This window comes from Melampsora larici-populina (genome assembly GCF_000204055.1).
Source record: "Melampsora larici-populina 98AG31 unplaced genomic scaffold MELLAscaffold_80, whole genome shotgun sequence".
NCBI lineage: Eukaryota > Fungi > Basidiomycota > Pucciniomycetes > Pucciniales > Melampsoraceae > Melampsora > Melampsora laricis-populina.
Genome location: NW_006768844.1, coordinates 287,388 through 303,122, shown reverse-complemented (window position 1 = coordinate 303,122; position 15,735 = coordinate 287,388). Strand labels below are relative to the sequence as shown.

Sequence of the window (15,735 nt, the reverse complement as noted above, 5' to 3'; positions counted from 1 at the left end):
TGCCCTATTTCCGCAATATTTGCCCTAAATAACCGTCAAAAACCGACCGCAATTGCGGTGCGGGTTTCTGACCAAGGGGTTTTTTGAACCCGGATTGCGGAGCGCTGGCACCGCACTATATTGTGTTGCTATTGCGGCGCCCAAAAGCGCTACGCAACTGCACCGCAACTGCAACATAGTGCGGTGCTCTTGCGGTATTGCCGGGGAGGGAGGATGGACATATTTCTGCAGGCAGTCATTGAATTTGCATGACAAGGCAAGGGGCAACTACGCGGAGTTCACTGGTATGCTAGGCCTTTGGTACAAAAGAACCATTATAAACCATCTTTAGTAGTGAAGATTTGGCCTACAATAGCCATGATGATCTTTGAGGATGCATTAGATGGGATTATGATTGAACTTTGAGGCAATTGGAAGTGAGTCATGTTTTCACTGGTCACAAACTCATAACTCACAAATCACGAATCACAAAACGTCAAGTTACAAAAAGGGGTGGCGGCGATTTTGCCTCGGGGCCACCATAAAAAGGTGATCCAATCTGCTGAGCGAACCTTTCCAGCTGAAGCATCTCCAAAGATAGGTGAGGGCCAATTGAGCCAAGGTGGAATTTTAGTATGTTTTATAACCCAGCGTATCTTAGAGAGATCTTGTGATGAAAAGTAACAGGTGTCAGATGTTGAGTCAGGGTCAACTTGAATCGGATCATCAATTTCCATGAGAGCATCTTGCAACGAACGCAGGTTGATTCCTGAATCTGAGTCTGGAGGAGAAAACTGTTCATCTGCTCGTAGTTCTTCGTAATGATCTTCGTTGAAGTAGTCTTCAGTTAAAGGTACATTGTATTCTGTGGGTTTCTGGTCCTTGAGCTCCAGAGCAACATCCTTCAGACACCAAACCCGAATTGCATGCCAAGATAACATACCCAATAAAAGATGCATGGGTTCGACTACAGTAAACATTGTTGAATCCCAGTAGCTGAGCTCGTTTAAGATTGACCACCGAACTCCATATGTCTTGATCAACTCACACCACGCGAAAATTAATATTTTCCGGGCCGAAAAGAAATATTCCGGGAATTATATTTTCCGTTGCCTAGTGAATCTCAGTAATTTACGTACTGATATTCTGCAATCATCTGTGCTCATCATGGTTTCAAAATTTTGAGCCTCTACGGCTTGTCATGAACTCGCGCATACAAAAGCAAATGCCGAGATGATGATCCAGTGCTGGAATGATCTTTGAGCTTGCAGCCACACTCACATCCTTTGTGAGCACTTTCTTAGATGTTGTTGTAGTAGAGCATGAGTCATGGAATACAACGCAACGGAAGAACAAAAGAGAAAATATTGCAACAAATGGATTTATCCCGGAGCGACTCAATTCGTAATGATCGCTTGATCACATAGAAGGTACGTCAGTCCCAACATCCTTTGAGACCGACCAAATAAGTCAACAAATTTGAGTTTGAGTATATTGAGATGTGTTATCTGTAGTAGGGATCCGATCTACACCCTTTTCATGATACCAAAACAACCCAAATATGATCCCCACTACAGTGATTTCTTCATCATTCTCCTTTTATTCGTTCATGCATTATTGAAAAAGATGCCCCCTTGAAAATATCTAATCATACTCGAGGGTTCTAGGATGAAAGTTCCTTGATTCTTACAAGTTGGCATCAACGATACATATATATATACATACATAACCGCCTCAGAATTAGTTAGCTTTGGATTCAATCTCAAAAATATTACTTTATTGCCAAAATCATACCCTCCAACATATTTAATCAATTCCTTCCTCTCTCGGAAGACTGTAGTGTCTACAATCCTCATTTTCATTGTCTTGACCGATCTACTGCTTACCCCAAACTTGCAGTAGTCGCACTGGTTATCAAGTTATATCCACATGTGTGTATAAGCTATCTGATTCTGTGCTCTTCAATACGCTCGCATATCAACTTATCCCTCTGTTGCTACCCTTATAGATCCTTCAAGATTTTCCTCCGATCTAAGATGTCAGGCAATTCTCGTAAAAATCCAGGTTCAGCGGTCCCTAAACTCAAGCTCAGCGCATCCGGAACCGCTAAGGAAGGAAAGCCGAACGTTAATGTAATGCCAGCTCAAGGTGAGATCACCTCGCCACCAGGAAACTCTTCCCGCCGCGCATCTGGACCAGAATCACCTACCCAACGATTCAACAATAATGCGACCAACCCCTCGAAAGGCTCTGATCTCAGAGACCATCCATTATATCACAAAGTCCAAACACTCCCGAACGAATTGAAACCATTCTTGTGTCATGATTGGAAGAAGAACAGAAAATACAATCTCACGAAGCTCAAATATTATTCAATCTTGTATCATTTCAACACCGCAACAACTGCACGTCCAAATATTAAGAAAGAACTATTGGAGAATCAGTTCAAGACCAAGTTACTACCCCAATTACAACCATTCTGTACGCCACCTCCATCAAACGACGAAATGGACACTGACGATGATCAGGAGGATTTTGATCCACTTCACCGGAGCACGACTATTGCCATGCTTGTGAATACTATCCATAGCATAAACCCCACCGTCAACGTCTCTTCGGTCGCACTCAAGGACAAGGTGCTTGTTCTTTACAAGCATTATGTCAATCCGGATCTCCCATTCCATCAAAACTCTAGCTACACGGCCATACCACGCACTGTCAAGTCGAAATTTGTATCGAAACTTAGCACCCAGGCCATTTGACATGCCCTCCAATGCCGACACCCCGAATTGTTCCTGAACACTCCAGTCTTGCGACTATCACATTACATTAGTCTATACAGATTATTCATAATAGAGGAAGACCGAAAAACAGACGAAGAAGCCTTGGTTGAGGGCTATCACTATTGGATCATCAAGGACTTGCTTCCAGAGCCTACCAAGCGTACGTGAGAGAGGATCAATGGCTTGTACGTTTGATTTCCCTTGGATAGTACCTCAAGTAAGCAGCTACTAATTGTCACAAAAACCAGATTCTCTTTCTTTAGGTGTCTCAGCAATTTATGACACGTCAACTTCTTTACCCTCAATTATCCAAATTACCGAGCGTATTCAATTTACACATATAGGAATGATTCTTGTTTTCAAGAAAGCTCTTGCCCAATTGTCTTGGATGTTACCAATCCGGGACGGACAAAGGTTTCTCTTCCTTTTATTGTACTTTTATGTGTTCTATCCCTGTATAAGCTCTACCTACAAAAAACCTGTGAAAAAATGGAATGTAATTTGGTAAGTCCTGTTGTTTGTTGCAGGATAGGCTTTTGATCAACCTCATTATAAGATTATGTCCCAAGAATGTCGCTGTCTTGTTGGTTTATCATAAAATATTAAGGATTCTATGTCTTCTCACATAACACCTTCAATCGAACCCAAATCTATCAATTACATTCATATCTTGTTACAACATTCAATCAATAGTCACTCAAATCTGAAGAATGTATCTCGTTTTGACTTGTAATTCCTTTTCTTTCTTTCTCAATCGGTATCACATTCAGCGGAGATTATATGTACACATTGTCATCTACATTCATCACTTGATTCTCCTGACCCCGTTTATCACGACTGAAGCGAGATGAGACAACAATATGTGTTGTAATAATGAACTGATTTGAGAACATCACTCAAGTCATTGCTATTTACCTTGGGTTAAGCTAAATATATTTGAAGCCACATATATCGAACATAGAACAGGGGTTCTACACATATGCTCAAGCATGACATTGAGTCATGTATTCGTATCTAGTTCATGACCAGCCTAAATAACCAATCTAATTAAACACAAAGGCTTTTGATCGGCGATAGAAGTGATCAAGTCAGAAATCGAAGTCAAGAGACTGATTACTGATCTACTGGACCGGAAGCTCAAGTAGAATCCAGTATATATATAGTGACATATGTTGAAACCATTTTAACATCACCCCCATATTTCTCTGATCGATCAAAATGCCAAAGAGTCCTAAAATATTTGATCCGGATGCGCCAGGAATCAACAAGCAGGCGATGCTCGATTGGATGCACATAAATCACCCGATGACTCCTATCAAGTCCGGTTCTAGTCAAGATGAGGTTGCAAAGAAGGTGAAAGAGGTTCAGCCTCAATGTATGTCATCGAACTCTTTCTCTCACCATGCATCTGTCTTGTCTCTTCATGTCTATTCTTTCAAAGGCCTGATTTGTTACATTTAATTTTCAACTTGTTTCCTTTTCTATCCGATAATCTTTCACCTTATCTTTGATCCAAAGACTTTGCTGTTCCGGGTGGAATTATTGGGCAACGTGGGAGTGGGACCCCAAACCAAACGATCGAATCCCAGGTTGAGTCTTCGACCTCTCGTCGGAATGTGGTCAGTCTTTCAGATATCTTATATCGTGATCCACATCTTATGAGGCTCAATTGCGGGCTATCCTCTTCAAACAGAGCTCCTCCGTCAGAAAGCGGAGTCCTTCTCCAGTCGATAACAAAGTGGCCCCACCAAAGAAACGCTCAGTGTCAGCAAAGCTGACCTTATCCAAAAACTCGACTCGGCCTGTAACAAAGAAAAAGGTAGGCAATTCTAAATCTTCAAAAATCAATAAATCAAGTTTGTTTAAGTCTATCATAACTTTGACCGTATACTTTTCAAGAGTGTGCATTTTCACAATACTCAACTCGCTGGGTCACAAGAAGGACATCACGGTCAATCAGCGACGCAAAATGGCGTTCTCAAGCTCCCCCTTTCTCCCTCGGTTGAACCAAAAAATCTCACGCTAGCAGTAAGTTGATGTCTCCTCGTGTACGGCTTATCCTTCTCTTTGTATCGTCAGTCTTAACATTGTATTTTCTCTACACAGTCCGATGCTCAAGTGCATTACCATCATCCACTCGCTTTTGATGAGGCTCTTCAAAGCAATCAGACCCGCAAAGATCAAAAACCTCGACTTCTATCAAATACTCAAGCAGCTGGATCATTCGTGTCTTCTCTCTCTGCAGATTTATTGCCGCCAAAAATCACTCCAATCAAAGTCAAAACCGAGAAAGATGTGACACTTGCATCAGAGGACCACATCTCGCCTGAAGGAAAACTTACCAGTACACATGAAGAGGATCTCATAGTCTTTACAGACAAGGATTGGTTGGAAGCTGATAATATTGGTTTGTAGTTGTCTCTTATTCCAAGACCCCTCCCGCAAACCTTCTGATCATGGTCATGAATCTTAGTGAACGGCCGAGATATTGCGCCCATATTACCAGATCGTTCAACATCAGTGTTTTCATCAACTGAAAAGAAAAGGACTGGAGTCGAAGTCTTCCAAGATGAAAGACGACAAGTTGATCAAAGTAGGTACCTGAATAAATCACTCAACATCCAATTTGAATGAATCAGCTGACATGGTTGTATGTAGTTTCTGCAATTGAAGAGCGTATAAACGGTATCGAGGTCATAACAAATGACTGGAAGAGTCTTCAAGACAATATGGAAAATTATAAAAACAAGGTTGATGTGCGCATCAAAGCCCTTGAAGATGCATTTCAAGACTTCAAATCATCGGTGGACAGTGAGGTAAAGAAGCTTAAATATGCTTTGAAGAAGGCTAATGAGGATATCGAGGCTCATGATACAGTCTTGCAACGCATGCTTTCCGAGGGAAATGACGATGATGGACATTCCGAATATGCAGAGAATGATCAAGAGGAAGATGAATCGAGCTGTGAAAGTGAAGACTTTTCTAGGATTTGACTACCTCATATATCTTCATGATTTGTAAATACCATCAACGTAGTGATAATTTTTTATAAGATTAAGCGCTATAGTTACAGAAAGCTGGTGATGGTTTAATTGTGTGCAAAAATTGTTCTCCACAATTTTCAAATTCTGATGTGTTAAAGCCAGATCAGAAAGTCAACTTTTATGGCTCCCTTGTGACGTGAGTGAGATGACTTCATTGTTGAATTCTTCATATGATTCGACTTATTTGAGCCCTGTTCTCTTTGAATGGCCCCCAGCCTATGTTCAGAATGAAACAACAGTCATCTTTTGTAAGAGCGACGGTAACACTTACCACCATTTGTACAAATGACAGACAATCACTACAAGACTCGTGTCATCTTTTGTAGCTGATCAGGCAAAAGCTAATGGACATTAGATTCAAGAGATGTTGATACATCTCTTGAAAAGGTTAACGAGTACTGGCAAGCATGGGCAATTTGAATTACTTTCTGATTTATTCTCAAACCAATTTGTAGTCACTGAAATATTGATTATGTATCATGAAAGCTGGGTTGTGTACTGATATATCCTTCCTTGACCACTGTTTGCCAATTCCAAAAATGAAACAATCACAAAAAAGAGGGAGAAACACAAGTTGCAATAACATGAGAGATTGAAGCGTAATCTCGTTCTATCAGTAGTGCTTGATGTCTCTTCCAGCAGTCTTCAAAGAGTGTGCGCTGAAAAATTGGATACAATCTTGACTATAGTATGTTATGAGATGATCTTGTGGTCAACTTATCTGGCCAACAGAGAAGAGCAGAGAGAGCAGTCAGATCAAGTTCATTTCTGTAAACTCAATGATACAAGGAGTCAAGTTGACAAATTCCCTGTTCATAAAGCCCGAGAGAACAAAATATGGTACTCAGCAACAAGACTTACTATGTGATAAAAGAAGCAGAGTCGCAGGAAACACAGAGGAAAAACAAACCTTAAATATTGTATCAATTCATTGTATCGTATTCTTGATTAAGCACTCGTATTTCCACCACTTGGGATTCTTTCTGCCTCATCTGATGAATCGTGGGGGTTGAATTGGCCATTCGCATTGGTTTTATTTCTAGAATTTGATAAACAAATTCAAAATCAGCATATAAAGATAAAAAATAGATGAAAAGCAATAATTGATGCCGGAGAACTCACTGATGATAATTGCCCAATGCAGTAAGAAATGCAACATCCTGGATAGATCGTTCAAACATCTTCTGACGGCATTGCAAAGTGATGGTTGCCGCTTTGAGCTTGACCTCGAGGTCTTGGAAGTGATTGGCAGATATATCGGCTTCCCGCATAAGAAGTTGTATACCTTCAATCGACGCATGAGCTTGCTGAAGGTAGATGACATGGCTGTGGAGTGTGTCTTCGGCGTGATCTTGAGCACCCAAGATATTAGAGTACTCGTCTTTGGTGAGATACTTGTAAATCTCCAAAAATTTGATGAGGTTTTCGGAAGCTAGATGGTACTGGCCGTGCCTGAGAGCCGTGAGACAAGAACAGGTGAACATGAGGGTACGATCCGAATTGAAGTCGGCTGCACAAGTAATTGTCTGCTCAGAGTCTTGAGGTCTGAAGATAGGAGCTTTGAACACTGCTGAGAAGTATTCGACTGAAGGCTTGCAGTCCTTGGGGATGAGTACATGATTGGAGAGCTGGTGGGCCGCTTGTCCACGAAATATCGTTTCTAGGAGCTGACGATCGTTCTTTGCATTCTCGTTGAACTTTAGATTTGGACAGAAAATATGAATTACTTCTAATAGTCTGGATGTACTAGCTTCCGTTAAAAAGAGATCTGTATCAATCTTTGAAGGAGATATGTCACGAACGTATTGAAGAAGATAAATGGGTAGGAAAATGTGAGTCTGCATTTGGTGTGACATGTATGAGCAGCTAATTTTTGTGGATGTGTGAGTCTTGAATTTGAAAGATGATTGGACAAGGACAAGAATAGCGCTGATTGACTGAAGAATAGTATTGATCTTATACTAACTGAAGATCGCCAAAACCTTGGAGAAGATTTCGTGATCAATGTTCTTCTTGTTTGAATGGCTTGAATTTGTATGTGTATAACTCACACCCTTCAACGCTTAATTAATCTGTGTTTGTGAGGATTGAGAGGTGGAACACGCTCTACACCCAACTCAATCTCTCTTGGATCATTCTCAAGTACATACATTAAAGAATGATTGAGAAACAAAACTCAAATGGTAAGCTGATCAAGCCGTTGCGCGCTTACAAAAGAAAACCTATCCCATTGATCACACAAGGAGAAATGAAACTCTGTATCTACCAAGGACACCAAGATGCCGAAAAGAAGACCGGAATTGTCAAAGCCCAAGGCTATGATTATCCTTTGATGGTTGACACAGAAACACACCTTTGACGCTTGTAAGTTGAAAAGGGTATCCATTCTCACTCGTCTCATGGAAGTCCAATCTGATTACTTGTATCAATCTGTAACCAAATCATTCTACATTATGAATATAGGTGACGTGCCGTCCGGATCAGACAAAGAACGCATGCATCCAATATGGTTTGGCATCATCCCATCCGAAAGGAACATAAGATGAGCTCCCCTTCTTTCTCTATTTCTCTTGTCTCAAAACCCTCCATTACATTCTATCATCTTAACATCCTGTCTTTTTTATTTTGATTTGACACTTGTCCAAATTGTGATTGGCTTTTGCTCAGCTTTCTTTCATTTCTGTTTCTAAATTCTTGTGTATCCCATTGTCAAATCAGTGTTTAAGTTTTTGCCAATCCTAGAGCCGGTCTCTGAGTTAAGGCATGGCTGACAATCAATCAACCACTGATCAACCTACTCGTCACATCCGTCAGCCCCGTCGCAGCCTACGTACAACCAATGCCGAAACTCCGCCTTTATCCAAAGGAACCCCAAGCATTGTCTCAAATGCAGTAGGTGACACCACGGTTAAGCAGAAGAAACGGAAGAAGCAAAGCAAATCAGAATCAGGTAACACTCACTCATCTTTCATCCCCAATCTATCATTCCACAAATTGCTGACGGAACTGCTTGTAAACACATAACAGATGAAGACCCTAGCGTTCCGGTTGGCAAAACTACTTCCCGCGAAAGATTGCTTGACTTACTGAACCGGCGATTCCAGCCTAAAAAACCTCGCCTATCAGCCGCCAGCGATAAAAAGACAACTCGGGCCAAAAAAGCTTCACAAACCACCCGAGCAAAGGCCACTGATGGCATCATTACCACCCGTCCTAGTCTTCCACCTCACAGTTTACCGACCGATCTAGACATTTCGAAAAGCCACGAAATTAACTACTCTTTGTTTCACGATTCTCAACTGCTAGAACTGCTTCACAACATTGGCCTAGATACGACGGGGATGACTAAAGAAGAACTGATCAAAAACTGCAAGTTGCATCAAGATCTAGGTACGTTTGTCAAAGGTCTCATCAAGCATGAACATGAACAAGTTTTTGAAATTGATCAATAAACACTTCGTATGCAGTTGTTTTACCGGGTTTTTCTGTAACAGCACCTCAAGCTGGACCTTCGACACCGGCTGAAGGTAAGTTCATTTTTTTGGGTACTTTTAGTGAAAATACCTTTATTGTGTTGAGCTAATATGTAATATAGGAATGGAAACAGATGCTGCTGACGATACAACTTTACCCGAAATCATGGAGCACCCACAAACACCTATTCCTCCCCTGCAATCCACTTCGAAATCGGATCCAGCACCTCGACCAAAACGTACAAAAGGGAAGGGAAAGCAAGTCTCTAATCAAGCGAACGACAATCTTTCTCGAATTGAAGAACTCTCTGCAGCCTCTGAGCAAGAGGATTTTCACCCCCAACAATCCACTTCGAGGAAAAAATCTTCAAAAAACTGCAACTTACCTACTGATGATAGTGATCCAACAAATTTAGATTCTTTGAAAGGTATTATTGCAGAGCATAAAGACACTATCATCAAGCTGAACACAGTCTTTACAGAAACAAATAAGAGGGTTCAAGATCTTGAAGACGAAGTTCGCACACTATCGGCTGTTGTTAAGAAGTTGGTTGGAGAGAATGTTAACAGTCCCTCAGATTCAAAAACACGCGGTGGTCGTATAGCAGTAAGTAATGAAATTTGAAATCTCATCCACTGGATCCGTACTGACAATGCATTCGTGAAACAGGCTCGTGTGAGATTTCACGTTGAAACACTTCTAGGGCAACGAACTTGCGAGAGGATCCTTCCAAAACCTGCCAGTGCGGAAGAGAAGCAAGCTTGGATGTCTCAGGAATCTCTCGATCTATTTGAGTTTAACGTTGAACATGATCTGCTGCCCTCAGTTCCTGAAGACGGCGATCCCACCTTCCCGTATAAGGATGGCCCAGGTCATACAAAATCTACCCCGCAACAGCTTTCTGTGATGTGGCAGATGATGCAGGCAGTCGGAGTATCGAGTTTTCGGCCCGACTTCTCTCGAACCCAATCCTCCAAGGATAACAAGTGGCTTTGGGATCTTGGATTAAAGATTTTTATTAAACTTGTCGAGTGTGGGGAGTACAGCGGTGTTCCTCTTGGTGTTGACGGGATTGCTGCTATCAAAAAAAGTCTGAAATCACATATTCAAACACTCATGAAAAGGTTTGTCTCTTGTCAATTTTTGCTTTTGGATCCGACAGGACTATACATCCCACAAACTGCTCATGTCTCATATTTATCATCACAGGTACTCTCAAGAGAAATGGGATGCCGCACAAAAAGAGGCAGCAGCAAATGAAGTTAGACGAGCTACAAGGGCGCGACATGTAAGTGTATCTATACTTACCTAACATCATTTGGTATACTGATTTGGGGCCTCGGAAATCTAGTTGAAATCCCAACGGGACCGTATAATTCTTGCAAACCCGGGCTTGTGGTCTCTTTCATCAATACTCGAAAGTGCTTGTAGCGACGATGAGACCGATGACGATGGCCACTTGGCCACCGGATCCCCACGCTCCACAAGGCCATTGCGCGTGCAAAGGCTTGAGTGGCGCAGCTCTCAATTAGAACTGATCTTCACTCGTATTGATGACCTCAAAGACCAAAATGACGCCAGCATACCTGGTATCTCACCTGGTCAAAGGGGTCGCCCTCCTCAAATGCGTATTCGAAGTGATGATAGACCTCCAAGTTCGATAGAAGCACCAGTGGGATTACCTGTCGATTGTTACTCGTCAGACTGGTTATCCTCATTATCAGGCCTTGATCGCTGTCAGCTTGAGATTAATGAAATCCCACAATTGAGCACATGCCTTACAGCTCTTGACGCATTGATTTTTTGAAAAATTGGGTCTAGATTGAACAAGATAGTAAAGTTTGTACTCATTAGCTGATCACAATGTATTGCTATTTTGTTTCTTTACCATGCAAAGAATACAATACACAATTGATAGAAAGCTTGACAATGAGGCAAGAACATTTGTGAGAGGAATACGAGTGATTACAGCTGAATTACGTTCATCAAAAATGGGCTCAAATTGACATACAAATCAAGTGATTGAGATCAAACCAAACCGTTCAAAAGTGTACCCGACAAAGTACTCATAGCCTACAATACATGACACAAATGAGAGAAGGATTCATAGCCTATATGACATGGATGATAGTCATCGCTCCATTGATACAAGAGCAACAGTTGCTATAGTCAAACTCTTGTGCAATTCACAAGGCTTATACATGATCCACAAGCAATGTGATATCACATCTTTCACATTGATTACAATATTCTCAGTTGGGCCCCAAGCACGAAGATATACTTGCACATCTGGCGCATTTATCTGCAACATTGGATTGTACATGTGTGCGGGGACCAGTGGGAAGTGTTGTACATGTAACCAAGTGTCTACAATGTTTTCAGAAGGTGTTGGCGATCGACGATGGACAAATATTGAAAAGATTCGGCCAAATGTACGGGTTTTATTGGGAGTGGAATTGAAAGTGATGAAGCTATTATTTGGATTCGAAGTAAATGATGCGAAGTGGACGTCCAAGTGTTCAATTTGCTTGTAGAAGAATGCGCGTGGAGTGATTGGTATCAAATCACTGGTATCCTTCTTTGATTTCTGACACCTTTGATCTGGAAGGACCCAAGTGCGTCTGTCTGTTGTGTCTTCATTTAATTGCTCTAACAAAAGCGCAAGAGTCGAATTTGCGATGGGTTCGAGCTTTGAGTTGGATAGTTTCTTTTTAGCTGCAGGAGGTGGATCATAGAGTGATTCCAGGCGTGTCGCATACGGCTTGAGGGTCTCAGGAAGTTGATCGTCTTTGATAAGGGCAGAAAGATTCCCAGCGCGACAGAAATTCTTCATGAAAGTGATTTCGAGTTCGCCTGCAAACATATTTCATTTACTGCATTAGCAGGTGCTTGCAAATCAGGATGAATCTCTTCAGTGAATTCTTGAAGACTTACCAATATGGTTATTGTGGCAGCCTTTCAGAATTTGCCCCATCAAACGCTCAAAAGGAAAAGACCACCAGGCCCGTACCGGACCAAAGCGCTCAAGACAGTCTGCCAGGTGAATTGCCATGTGATGGTTCGGCGCAAGATTACAATGTTGGAATAGGACAATAGAACCTTTGAGATACTCCTGGATGTGATGCCAATACCGATCAATCTTCTTTTCATTCATCACCCGCTTCAAGGCCAAGTTAACCAGAGAGACCAGATGACAAAAGTTTCGAAGGAGTGCAGTCTTCACATGATCATGCCCGCTCCATATCGGAATTAAAGTCAAAGGTAGTTGGATTGTGAAGAGATTTCTCCACTCGTCTGCTTTCAACTTGCCAAAAGATGCCTTTCCAACGACAGGGATCGCACGTTTTATCCAGGTAGGTATATGGATTCTTGGAAGTAGAGAATTGATAGCCTGTAGCATTGTTTTGTCGAAGATGACCTCACCAAGTGGCGGCGAAATCCACTCAGAGTCCCACCCAGGATCACCTAGCGGATCAAACTCGCTCTCGCTGCTCAGATCAGGCGAAGGAATATCGTGGATGGTCCCACCATTGTTGTCAGCAACATTCTCTTGATCAGGAACTATACTTTGATGTTGTTCAAAATTGGAATTCTCGTCAAAAAGTTCCAGCAGCTCTTTTTTAGTGACAGGCGGTAGCTCATCTTCGTCGTTCTTCATGTCTGTCATTGACCAAAACCTTCGTAAGTGCCATGAAAGGAGGCCGAGGAGTAGGTTATGCATTGAATCAACTACATGAAAATCTACTATATTCCAATACTCTAAGTCATTCAATACAGAATAGCGGACTCCATGTGTTTTGAATATAATTTTTCTTTCCTTGACAGTCGTCGCATCACGGGCTTGATATGCCCATATTTTATGCTGAGAGCATGTGCGGATGGGCCACGTGGCTTGGTCGAAGTTCTGGATGTCCTTCTTTTCGAGTAGGCAAAATGAGCAGAAGTGGTTATTGGTAGCACTTGGAAATCCAAGTGATCGTCTGAGAGCCGGGATATCTGCGATGAATACTAATAATGCCGCATGAATGACTCGGCCGTCTTTGTACTGATGAGTTTTAGACAAGAGCAACCCTGGCTCCCATAGTGCTTGGAGCTGTGCAACAATCGGCTTGAGTATCCAGTTGATCTGTTCGAGTGCCGGCTCTCGAGGACCTGGTGCAATTCCAACAAGGAATATGTTTTCTGGCCGATTTCGAACTCGGATGGGTAAAGTGAGGCAGATGAGAACTATAAATGTGATTGAATCATGATGTCCACTCTGCTTGTTTCCAAACGGGTTGATGCCATCGATAAACATTCCAAAAACTAAATTTCCACTAGTTGCCGTGAATTGTTGACCGTCTGGTCCACAGAATTCTTTCCAGACCCGTGATCCATGGATGTCATACACATCTTCATTCGGATTGAAAGGTCGTCTCGATTCGACCAAAGACTCATCAAGCCATTCCTCGAAGAGAGGTCGAGAGTATAAACGAGCAATCCATTCACTTAGATCTTGAAAAGCGTAACGCCGGACCGGTACTTGCTCACTTCGGAAGAACCGTAGTAGAGGCCCTCCGCAGGTCTCTTCTTCGAAATCTTGATCACACACAGATGATTGCTCCTCAGCTTCCGCAGTAATTTCAATGTTGGCCTCGATTGAGTGATCTGGTGGTCCTCCAGGAATGCTTGCAATTCGATGATTACACCATGTCGGTGTTTTAGATAAAGGATACAGCGCAAAGCAGCCCTTACAACAATTCATGTATATCAGCCGTGGATCTATCTTCAACCATCCGATTGCCGTGGTGATGGTACGAGGAAATCTCTTCAAAGTTGGGATTTCTGTAAGATTCAATGGAGTCGAAGTTTTTCTTGGAACTAGGCCATGAGTTATCGAGAGTTCCACAGATACACGCATCATGTCCATCAGCCAAGCAGAAGTTGACATCGTCGCATGATCGAATATACTCATAACAGCTGCTGTGAGTGCAACATGAAGACACGTAGGGTTGAAAGATGATAATGTAAACGCGTGGAAGAGGCCTACAAAAGCAAAAAAAGGTTAATACATATTCAACTGCTCAGCGTCGAGATCAAAAAGCGAGATATTCAACGTACTTGTGTCATATTCTCGTAGCCCATTTTGTCTAGCTGAATCTGTAGCTTTGCAAACATCAGGATCCGTAGGCTGTGTTTCGTTCTCCAAGAGAGCCAGCTCATGATTGCGATCAGATGGAACACCGGTTGCTGAAGAACTTCCTTCCGCTTCTTCTTCTGGTTCTCTCGATCGGTCAGCAACGGAAGCACGCAATGAGTCGAAATTCGTATAAGGAGCTGAGACACTTCTACTATTCATTCGAGTAGCCCGATCACTCGAATTCCTGGATGGATCAAGACCCAATCGTGCTAGAGGGCCTGAGAGCTGATCTTGTTCGTCTGTCGGTGCTGGTCGATTCAAGTTTGAATTATCTTGGTTAGCTGAAAGAGATGTTGACATGATTTGGTATCGCAGGTCAGCACGGGCGTGTGATTCCTTCGTGGCGGGAATGACCTCTATGCCTTGTTGTTTGATTCCGCTGGCATCAAGATAGAAACCTTTGTAGCATTCATGACTTTGACACTTGCAGACAACTCGTCGGGCATCGGTCTTGAACTTTGGCGAAAGCATTCTTGTGAATAGTATGTGAGAGAGTTGGATTCAAAAGTTGAGAGAGATGTGATTGACGTAAGTGTTGATCGATGGTTATCTATGAACCAGTGCTCAAGTCGCACTTGTAGACAGTTTAAGAAGAGACCAGCGTGGAGGCGGAACTCCTGGGATTGCGTTGGCTAATGCTTCTCACTCTGTGTTAAGTTGAACATAGTCTTGAATTAGAAGACTTTGGATGAATTCACTTGGTTTTATTTATTTTGTTTGTTCTCGATTCCTCTTGAATATCACATTTGATGAACATTGGTTGCTTCATAGTCACCATCAGATTGAGCGAAGAAGGTACAGGAAGTATATACAACTTGTGGAAGGCACGATGAACACAGAATACGAGAGGGATTGGAGTCATAAATTATTGAGGTTCGGAAGGCAGCGGAAAATATAATTCCCGGAATTTTTCTTTTCGGCCCGGAAAATATTAATTTTCGCGTAGTGTCATCTTGTTGTGCGTGTGTTGTTGCGGCTTCCCAAGCCTTGGATTTGGTTTGATGGCCTTCAAATGTTCTTGGCTTCCATGTTGTGAAATCGAGGTTGTGATTTTGTGACTGAGGGAGGTAGCAGAATGAACAAAACATCTCTGCGCTATGAGAGGCATAGCCTATCAATTTTTGGATGGCTGGTAAATCACAGACAGCTACAATCAAAGCCGCCTTAACAAGGAGTCCATTGGGGTGTGTTCGAGTAGGGACTGTAATTCCAGAAACCCACAATTGTTTCAGCTCATAGACTAATGAATATAGGACGTTGTTCATTTGTAGTACAG

The 15,735-nt window shown here is 42.2% G+C and overlaps 5 protein-coding genes across 5 annotated transcripts; 3 read left to right on the top strand and 2 right to left on the bottom strand.

Moving 5' to 3' along the window:
• Positions 1–2,015: 2,015 nt before the first annotated feature.
• Positions 2,016–2,741, top strand: MELLADRAFT_95437 (uncharacterized protein; the record flags this gene model as incomplete). The annotated part of the gene is made up of 1 exon (XM_007417885.1): positions 2,016–2,741. The coding sequence occupies one exon, from the start codon at positions 2,016–2,018 to the stop codon at positions 2,739–2,741; it is 726 nt and encodes a 241-aa protein (XP_007417947.1).
• A 1,239-nt stretch (positions 2,742–3,980) lies between these two features.
• On the top strand, positions 3,981–5,755 carry MELLADRAFT_95436 (uncharacterized protein; the record flags this gene model as incomplete). Its single annotated transcript, XM_007417884.1, has 7 exons — positions 3,981–4,137; positions 4,281–4,381; positions 4,426–4,581; positions 4,662–4,790; positions 4,869–5,169; positions 5,236–5,355; positions 5,421–5,755. 7 exons carry the CDS (start codon positions 3,981–3,983, stop codon positions 5,753–5,755), a joined length of 1,299 nt encoding a protein of 432 aa, XP_007417946.1.
• A 999-nt stretch (positions 5,756–6,754) lies between these two features.
• On the bottom strand, positions 6,755–7,662 carry MELLADRAFT_113269 (uncharacterized protein; the record flags this gene model as incomplete). Its single annotated transcript, XM_007417897.1, has 2 exons — positions 6,755–6,845; positions 6,929–7,662. The coding sequence occupies 2 exons, from the start codon at positions 7,660–7,662 to the stop codon at positions 6,755–6,757; spliced, it is 825 nt and encodes a 274-aa protein (XP_007417959.1).
• Positions 7,663–8,569: 907 nt separating this feature from the next.
• On the top strand, positions 8,570–11,087 carry MELLADRAFT_95434 (uncharacterized protein; the record flags this gene model as incomplete). Its single annotated transcript, XM_007417883.1, has 7 exons — positions 8,570–8,756; positions 8,834–9,196; positions 9,274–9,333; positions 9,402–9,886; positions 9,950–10,404; positions 10,490–10,568; positions 10,632–11,087. The coding sequence occupies 7 exons, from the start codon at positions 8,570–8,572 to the stop codon at positions 11,085–11,087; spliced, it is 2,085 nt and encodes a 694-aa protein (XP_007417945.1).
• Positions 11,088–14,324: 3,237 nt separating this feature from the next.
• Positions 14,325–14,930, bottom strand: MELLADRAFT_113267 (uncharacterized protein; the record flags this gene model as incomplete). The annotated part of the gene is made up of 1 exon (XM_007417896.1): positions 14,325–14,930. One exon carries the CDS (start codon positions 14,928–14,930, stop codon positions 14,325–14,327), a length of 606 nt encoding a protein of 201 aa, XP_007417958.1.
• Between the last annotated feature and the right edge of the window lie 805 nt (positions 14,931–15,735).